Genomic DNA, 9,374 nt, shown 5'->3' on the forward strand with positions numbered 1-9,374 from the left:
GAGAAGAACCTCAAAGATCTATTCAAGAAGTCTTGAACTTGAGACGTGCTATACAAGAGGGATTTGGGATAACCAATCTACCACACTTGGGTGATAGAAAGGTTATTGCATTTTCTCCTTATTTGTACACACTACACCCCATAAGAGCTAGAGAATTGGGTATCCTTACTCTTAGGCTAGTGGTTTCATGTTTGTGCGCCTTAGTCAAGCAAACCATAATACTTTACTTATATTATTAATTTTCTATAAATATTCTAGACATGAACATCAGGGTTAGAGAATTCCGAGGCCACCTTGGACCACCGGTCGAGCAATAACTTCCCACTTTGCCATGGCTTTGATGTAACCATCTGCCCCTCAAGACTCAGCATGAGGTTGAAGCTGATTTGTATATTTCTTGGTGGCATTCTAATACGATCACTCACACAATTGTAAGTTTTGCAAAAAAAAGAAAAGAATTTCTATAAATATTTGTTGCTTATGCACAATTTTGAAGGCTTATGAGCATATAAGGTTTTGCTTTGCAAACTTTGGCTTCCCAAGTGTTTATGACACTGTGCTTCCATCCTCCGAGATCTTCCGCTTGTGCTCCTCTTCAATGTAGTAGAAAATGCTTCCATCGAAAATTCTTTTGATGTGCTCTTTGCTTACATAACCATTGTCGTCTTTCAAGAGATTGTGTGCAAATTGCCACTCAACTTTAGATGCCAACCTGTCTCACATACAAAAACAACTTTATTTAGCACCCACAAAAAAGAAGAAGTTATAATGAGTATTCACACGATTGTTATCGGAAGAAGCTCTTCGCACCTTCCAGATATTGTTTGGCCTTTGTAAAAGGATTTCCTCATTTCGTTCATTTCATCGAGCGAAATGCGGTCCGGAAATGTCTTTGCAAACTCTTTGAATAGCTCATCAAGCTTATGGTGTGTAAATCTGCAATTAAATTAGCTGCATTTGTCAAGTTGTGTCCAATTTCTCTATAAAGAAACATTTAAAAAAGAGTAATGATTTGCATATACTCACTTATCTTCATTGTCATAAATGCCAGAGTCGTTCGGATGTCTACCGCGATTTATGTTCTTTATGTAGATTGGAAACAATAAAGACGGTATGGGACTCTGCAAAATTTGATAGCATGAGTGTCACCGGTTTTGTCGATGGTTCAAAAGGTCTTGTAGAGAAACTAGGGACTTACATCGAGAGTCTTATAGCTAAGACCCAAGTGGATGAAGATTGAGGCAAAGATGGATATTGGTCGTGTGAATCCCAAAGCTCTGAATCCTGAAATGTTGCTTAGGCTAAGATGTAAGAATAAGAATAAAAAAGACACACAGTACTAAGGAAATAGTACTAAGGAAACCAAAATTGTTTTGAGTATACCGTTGTAAGTTTCACTAGGGTAGATTTTGCCGTCCTTGTTGCGATCGAAGAAGGCAACATGTTGTTGGAGGGAAGAAGTGTACTGGGTTTCTTCAGGTTTCAAGAGCACAAGGAGTGAGAAAACTCTCTCTCTCTCTCTCTCTCTCTCTTTTACTCACATTGCTAGTCTAAAAAACTGAGGGACTCTTTCTCTATGTGTATCTCTCTCTCTCTCTCTCTCTCTCTCTCTCTCTATAACACACACACACACACACACTTTTCAATTAACCAAATGCTACCTGCATCATGATTCTTGATCTCCTTGTTTTCCATCTCTCTCTCTCTCTCTCAAACACACACACACACACACAATTACTCACGCAGGTTTATTATAATCCCTCTTGGTTTCATTTGCAAGCTACGCCTCTCTCTCTCTCTCTCTCTAGGCTTCTCTGCAGCCTCACTTGGAAGTAAGAGATGAGGCTTGTAGAAGCAACTCCATCTCTGGTCCCGCCTTATAAAGCAAGTCTTTGTTCGTCGGGTCATCGTCTCCTCTTCAACACGACAGCGGTTGTCCGGGGCAAGTTATGTAAGGCTGCTTACACATTGCCTACCCAATTAGCCTCACATAACTTGCTTCATAAGACTTGCCTCATCTCTTACTTCCAAGTGAGGCTGCACAATAGCTTAGAGAGAGAGAGAGAGAGAGAGCGTGCAAGTGAAACCAAGAGGGATTCTAATAAACCCACTTAAGTATCTCACATCCTTAGTTTCCAAGTAACATTTGCTATCTAAAAAACTAAGGATCTCTCTCTCTCTCTCTCTCTCTCTCTCTCTCTCTCTCTCGGCTAGATTCAAAGTCTGACATGAAGAAAACATGCACACTCTAAAAGACCAACATTGAGCTGAAAACAACCTCACACCTCTTGCCCATGCTTCTTGAAAGAAATTATACATGCTTTCATTGAAAATAGCCCATGCTTCTTGACCCTACAATGCATTCCAACAAACCAGATCTTAAATTGGAATTTCACCAAGCGACTTTGCATTGAGTTCAAAACAATCTAACACTCCGGCGTTGACCAAACTCCTACCATCTTGTAATCAATGCACTCTATGGGATCACGTCCCACATGCGGAGCTCTCATCAAACAAATTTAGCACTTTCAAAATACCCCTTCAACAATCACAGCTTTCTACAATACGCAATCCTCACCAAAACGAAAAATGCCGACTTTGCATCGAGCTGAAAACACTCCCATCCTACTTAGTCCAAGTGCAACCAAAGCACTCCAAGGAATCAACCTAGATACAAATTGCTTATTTAAAATTTTCGCTCTTTCAGAAGCACACCATATCTGAAACACATTTCATGCAAGGAACCACATCCTACATTGGAATCACTCACAAAATTTTCTTGTCATAACAAAAGTTCACAATATTAAACATAGATGTCGTCTATCACTGCATTCTAAGAGACCAGATTGCATGTAGAAATGCCAAGAGACCACTTCAGCATTAAGGTGAAAAAATCTTGGCCCATGAGCCACATCCCAAATAGGAATCACTCAACAAATTTTTTTGCTCCTGCTCATGCTCATTCATGCCGATTGCTCGCAGAACATGACTTGCCTTCAAGATGCAACAACGAACGCGGGAAGAGGTGCTTGAGACTGGTTAATGGGCAGAGGTGGCAATGAGACAACATATGGGACTCTAGGAAGGAAATAGGGATAGCATGCGGACAGAGATCAAAAAAATGTTTCTGAGGGCTCTAGGGACCCAAGAAGGGGACCCCATGCATGCTATCAAGATCTTCTGTCTTGATCAGAAACGGGGACATGATATCAATGAGTGTCTTCCTCTAATTTTCTGCAGAGAATTGTATTTCAAGCTCTACAGCATGGCTTTTGCAATGGCCCTGCCAATGCAATGCCACAGTAGATATTCTTGTTGCTCAAGAGGAGATCGAGTCCTTGCCCAACACTAGTACATAGCTATGGTCGACACTACTCTCAAGTTCATCATCATGTTCCTCTGACTTGAAGCTGGGATCAGAAATGGGCACCCTGAAGTCGAGGTCAAACCGATCTCGTCTTCTTTCACTTCATGATCCTCATTGAAAAGCCATCAACTTGAGCCTTCTTCCTCTTCATGGTCCTCCTCGAAAAGTCATGGCCTCTTCTTGATTTGTTTCTGCCACATTCTACTGAAGCTTCACACTAACTGCAATGGAATCAGCTTCAAGATGCAGATTCGAAATGGAGAGCATACTCCACAAAGAAGTGCTGCCAACAGTACATGCACAAGAAGATTTAGAAATTTTCTCATGTAGGATTCATTGTTTTTCATACAATGCATAACATCATGAGCTTCTGCTCGAGAGGCACCGCATACCTAGCTAGGTACGATTGGAGGCAGGGGACCGCCGGCCCCGTGGGGGGGCCGGTGGTCCCCTGGCCCCAATCGTACCTAGCTAGGTATGCAGTGCCCACCGGGCCGGCGGTCCTCTGCCCCCAATCGTGCCTAGCTAGGTATGCGGTGCCTCCGTCGCCGAAGCTCATGATGTTGAGGTAAGTCACAATGTGAGAAATATTGTGAGAATCTGTCCAAAACTTCTTGTGAGTGTGCTAACGTGTGTGCGACACCCCAGATATGAAGATGCGGGAACCTGCAAGACTTGGACATGAAAAAAAGCTGCATTATCGAACCTAAGCAGATGAGCCTGCATATTGCGAAGCTGCAAGAGAGGTGACCACGCTCATGGTTGCGCCCACGTCATCCCAGATTCTTCTATTTATGCATGCAACCCGCCGCTCTTCTGTTCGAATGTTGCGACTGGCAATGGCCTTCTCCATCACTAAAAGCCCCAGGACCCCGTTCGGGCAAGGCTTGAATTGCAGATATGAGAAATCATCTCTCAGGCTGGATACACACTGCCAGTGCGGGTGCCCGTCACTTTTGATGATGGGCGGGCATGCATTACACATTGGCTACATTATTTTATCATAAAACAAAATCATTTTCAGCCGCTGCGTCCCCTCAGCTATATCTAACACGGGCATGGGAGATGGGATCAAAGGCTCCCATCACTTTTGGGCCCCAACATTAGGCGCGTGCCGTAGATCTTGTCGCAAAAGTAAACTCGGGTAGTTTTGTAAACTCGGGTATTTTTGTAAACTCGGGTACCCAAGTTTATAAAAATACCCAAGTTTACTTTTGCCCGCCTCGATACTTTTGTACGTCAAAACTCCATGGAAAGGTGTACATTCCACAGTGACATGCGCGGGCGTGGTGGATAGGCCACATGGCCCTCAAACCCTAGGTTGTGGGTTCAATCCTTGGGGACGGGGAGGAGGGGCGAAGTAAACTCGGGTACCCGAGTTTACATTGTACACGAGTTTACATTTTTCCCGAGTTTACATTGTCCATGGAAGCCCGAGATCTACGATGCTCAATCATCCCACCGTAGATCCCATCTCCTCCCATGCCCGTGTGAGATATAGGCCAGGGCTGCGTCCCTCGCATTGGTTCGCCGCCTGATTTTGGCTGACCTGGCAAAAGCTCAACCCCTGCTCGAGCTTGGGTAGGGGGTATCGCCTATCCAACACCTTGTCCTCTGCCCTTTCTGCCCTGCGTATCAGCAAACTTCGCCTAGCCTCCACGTCTGCGCGCCCAAGCTTGGGCACGCGGTCTGTAACCAGCCTCAGCATTGCAAAGCTTAAGATGGATGTCTCTATGCTGCCTAAGGTTTTCGGTTTTCCTTTTGTGATTGCCATATGCATGAACCTAAAATGCAAAGAGATGCTTTTGAGAGAAAATGTGTGGTGGCCCAACTCGATGATATTGTGAATGAGAGCATTGAACTCATATATGTAATAGGTCTGATTCCAAGTTGATGAAGAGTCTAACAAAGTTGACGAGAACTGACGAAGCCGGCTATGTGTAGGTAAAACCACCCTGTCCCCCCCCCCCCCCCCCCCCCCCCCCCTCCTCCCTTTTCCTTCTCTCTATCTCTCTACAAGTAGACTATATCATAACAATATCATTGTGAATTCTTTTGTCCATATCAAATTTCAATGTCTTGCTTAGTACCACATTCCTTCAAAATGCAAGTGTAGGTAATTGCACTTGGAGAGATGCCTTTACTTGATTGCTCCTGGAGAAGATGTCTTTACTTGATTGCATCTGGAGATGCCTTCACTTAATTCAGCATGCCTCGCACATGTAACTCCTTAATCAGTTTTTGTGCTTTCTAAAGTACACCACATTTGGCATACATGTCCACCAAGGCATTACCAAGCACAATGTTTTCTTTCAACAGCCCCTCACTAACAATATCATCACAAATTCTTTTGCCCATATCACCACATGCCTTCAAAATCAAGCGTAGGTAATTGTATCTAGAGAGTCGCCTTAACTTTGCATCTTGTGGTGAAAACTATTGGGCATATCTTGCAATCAAAACACTCCAAGAGAGGGCATCCGAGACACTTAAGCACTTTTTGTGCTTTCTGAAGTAGACAACTTTTGGCATACATCTTGACCAAGGCATTGCCAAGCACGATGTTTTCTTTCGATAGCCCCTGACAAAAAATATCATCGCAAATTCTTTTGGCCATATTAGTGTCTTACGTAGTGCCACATGCCTTCAAGATGAAAGAGTACGTGATTTCATCTACATTTTCTTGCAACAACCCCTAACTAACAATACCATCATGAATTCTTTTGCCTGTATCAACATCTTGAGTGGTGCCACATGCTTTCAAGATGCAAGCGCAAGTGATTGCATTTGGAGAGACACCCTATCTTTGTGTCTACTAACAACAACCCAAAGTTTCCTGGCCTTGCCCCTATTTGGCATATCTTTGTTGGGGTAAAGGCGATGTGCCTTTGTCTAGGGCTAGACATCTGGTGTCTGGCCGCCCACTTACCTCACTTACCTTTATTTATTGTACATATACATGAATATGGAGCACAGGCTTGCTCCACCCACACATTGTGTATGCACTCGTCTTCCCTTTCTCGTACCACACACACATGCATTTGTGCATTCATCAACTAATATCGAGCCGTGGCACCACGATCAACGGTGGCACACACCCCTTGCATCCATTCCTTCTCTCCGGCGACCTCTTGATAGTGGCACTAGAGCTCGGTGCTTGACAGTGGTAGATCCGGCCACGGATGGCCTCATGGTGAAGAAGGCTACACCGGATCGGAGGCATCGAGATGAGGTCTTGGAGCCTCGAAGCTCACGACATGGGATTGGACCCTTGCATACACACTCATGGGAATCTCTATAGAGAATTAAGCAAGGAGGTGAGCAGGAAATTGAGCAACGAGTAAGAAAATTAGAATATTACAAAATTGACCAAGCAAATGAATCGAAGGCAGAGCACATGAGAGCTAGCTTGCATTTATACGGCCATATAATGAAAATTATATTTATTATTTGGTATTATATGTTGTATTCCCGAATAATACCGAATACGACATATAATTGGCCATATAATCCTGTAATCTGAATTTGAGTAAATAAAAATCATAAACATTAGTTTATATCCCGTGTAGATGCTTACTCGAGTAAAATTTCTAGTCTCTCAAGTAAAAATAAATGATTATCTCGGGTGCACGTAAACATGTTTACTCCAACACAAAGACAAATAATCTCTATTTATGATATATATCCATCTTCAAGTGTGAGTATATACTCCAACACAATGATGGACGGCTCAAAATCCTAATCTTCTCCTCTTTAAGTGTGAGAAAACTCAAACACAAAAAGAGAGAACTTTAATTTTTAAAATTATTCAATTTGAAAATTACGAGCAAAAGAGAAATTCTACTACAAGTTATACAAAATCTAAATATACAATTACCAACTAAACTATATAGTTAAACTGAAAGAGAGGATCACTCTTTGTCAAATGGTGCTGCAAGAGAACGCAATGGCGTTTTATATACTAACAATCCTTCAATCAAAGTTTTCTTTGATCGAAAAACACTTCAATCGAAGAAAACTTCGATTGAAGAGAAATATCACGATTGGCCGATTTCAGCAACGAGTCACCATATAAGAGCCGTATAATGCGATCATTTTATTTGGCCAAACATATTATAAGGTCATTAAACACATATAATACGGCATAGTCACCAGCGTTGCAAACACCCACTGCTCACTTTCTTAGATTTGGGTGTGCTTTAGTGAGCTCATTTTGGCCTCCATTTCCACTACAAGCAGTATTGCACATTCAATTTTGTCCTTTTGTGTAGAATTTTTGTTAGTACAATTTTCTAAAGAGGAGGTTCTTTACAGTCTTCTTTGGGTTGTGCTATATAGCACATGTTGGTCCTACTTTGTTTTACCTCTTTTTGAAAAGTTTTCACATCAAATACAATCACTCATCATGACTGACAACAACTGAAAGGGTGGTGGTAATGTGTGTGCTAGTCTCCACCCAACCGTGCTATCTTATAGCCTCCCCTTAGCGTACACACTGTCCGGCCATGCCGGTGGCCTTGCCCATAGGACCCATGTCCTTACATTACCCCCCCCCTTGGAGAATTGTTTTCGTCCTTGAAAACGAACGTAGGAAAACTTTTCTTAAGTGCAGAGAAATTCTCCCATGTAGAACCTTCTTCAGCTCTATCTAGCCATTTTACCAACATCTGTCGTCTGACCACACGTTGTGCACGGGAAAATGTGCTTGTCTTCTTTTGCTTCATAGCAGAGACGTTGTCTGCGGAATGTGGGAGAGAAGCAGAGCGCCGCACGCACATGCAAGCCGCTTTTAGTGCGTGGACAGACAGCAACAGCCGACCGTGGCGGCCCCATCTACGCCCTCCACAACACACGACTAAGGCGGGCGACCAAGGCAAACTCGACCGACAACTCGACCGCACCGAGGCTCCGAAGGCTTACGAAGGCGCCATTGGCTCCACGCGTAGGAAGGCCCGCTTAACCCTTGCATGAAGGAGGGTTGAACCCACCCCATGGAGAATCGTTTTCCTCCTCAAAAACAAACGTAGGAAAACGTTTCTTAAGTGCAGAGACATTCTCCCATGTCGAACCTTCTTCAGGTCTATCTAGCCATTTTACCAACACTTGTTGTCTGACATGATGTCTGGTGCGAAGCTCATGAGAATCCAAAATCTTTTCGCGCTCATGAGGAATGCTTGGCGGTTTGATAAGGTCAACTAACACACTTGTTTCAATGACGTTATCATTTTGTCCTAGCTGTTTTCGTAAATGGCTAACATGAAAAATAGGATGAATTCGTGAGTGCTCAGGAAGAGCTAACTTATAGGCCACTTGACCTATACGTTTGAGAATGGTAAACGGTCCACAATAGCGTGGTGAAAGTTTAGCAACTTTTCCCGTCTTCAGACTTTCTGAATGCTCCGGAACTTTGAGGAAAACCATGTCTCCTTCTTCGAAAGTAGCAAGACGACGATGCTCATCTGCGTACTTCTGATATCGATCTTGAGCTTGCTTAACATTTTGTCAAGCAACTCGAAGGATGTCAAAATGGTCTTGGAGAAAATCCTTCGCTTGTTGTATCTTCTCCTTAGCCAACCCCACCGTAATGGGTGAGCTAGGTTGAAATCCATGTAAAAGTATAAATGGACTAAACTCTATAGTCACATGCTTTGAATTATTATAAGTAAATTCCAATAGAGGAAAGTAGTCTTCCCAATTGGTTTGCTTCTTGCTAAGGTACGCTCGTAGCATATCCTCTAGCACTTGATTAACTCTTTCTGTTTGACCATCCATTTTTGGATGATCAGCCGTACTTAGATTAAGTTTAGTTTTCATCTTTTGGAACACAGCTCTCCAGAAGTGATTATCGAACTTTCGATCTCTGTCACTAATGATACTAGCTGGAAGACCGTAGAGTTTATATATATGCGCTACAAATAGCCGTGCTAATTTCGGTGTCTTAATCGTAGTCTTAGTAGGAATGAATCGACCCATCTTTGTGACACGGTCTACAATTACCCAAATGGCA

General features: G+C 43.0%; 1 protein-coding gene across 3 annotated transcripts; it reads right to left on the reverse strand.

Moving 5' to 3' along the window:
• Positions 1-204: 204 nt before the first annotated feature.
• On the reverse strand, positions 205-2,071 carry LOC147443710 (peroxygenase-like). 3 transcript variants are annotated; one of them, XM_086526515.1, is made up of 6 exons: positions 1,827-2,071; positions 1,384-1,473; positions 1,199-1,284; positions 1,027-1,121; positions 811-936; positions 205-712 (listed from the first exon to the last, which is right to left on the reverse strand). In XM_086526515.1, the coding sequence occupies exons 1-6, from the start codon at positions 1,906-1,908 to the stop codon at positions 547-549; spliced, it is 645 nt and encodes a 214-aa protein (XP_086382641.1). In that variant the 5' UTR covers positions 1,909-2,071; the 3' UTR covers positions 205-546. The 3 variants fall into 3 exon arrangements, with proteins under 3 accessions (XP_086382641.1, XP_086382639.1, XP_086382642.1); XM_086526513.1 differs by lacking the exon at positions 1,827-2,071 and adding an exon at positions 1,743-1,803; XM_086526516.1 differs by lacking the exon at positions 1,827-2,071 and adding an exon at positions 1,662-1,801.
• Positions 2,072-9,374: the final 7,303 nt, after the last annotated feature.

This window comes from Adiantum capillus-veneris, chromosome 13, assembly GCF_014529385.1.
Source record: "Adiantum capillus-veneris isolate H3 chromosome 13, ASM1452938v2, whole genome shotgun sequence".
In the NCBI taxonomy this organism is placed as follows: Eukaryota; Viridiplantae; Streptophyta; class Polypodiopsida; order Polypodiales; family Pteridaceae; genus Adiantum; species Adiantum capillus-veneris.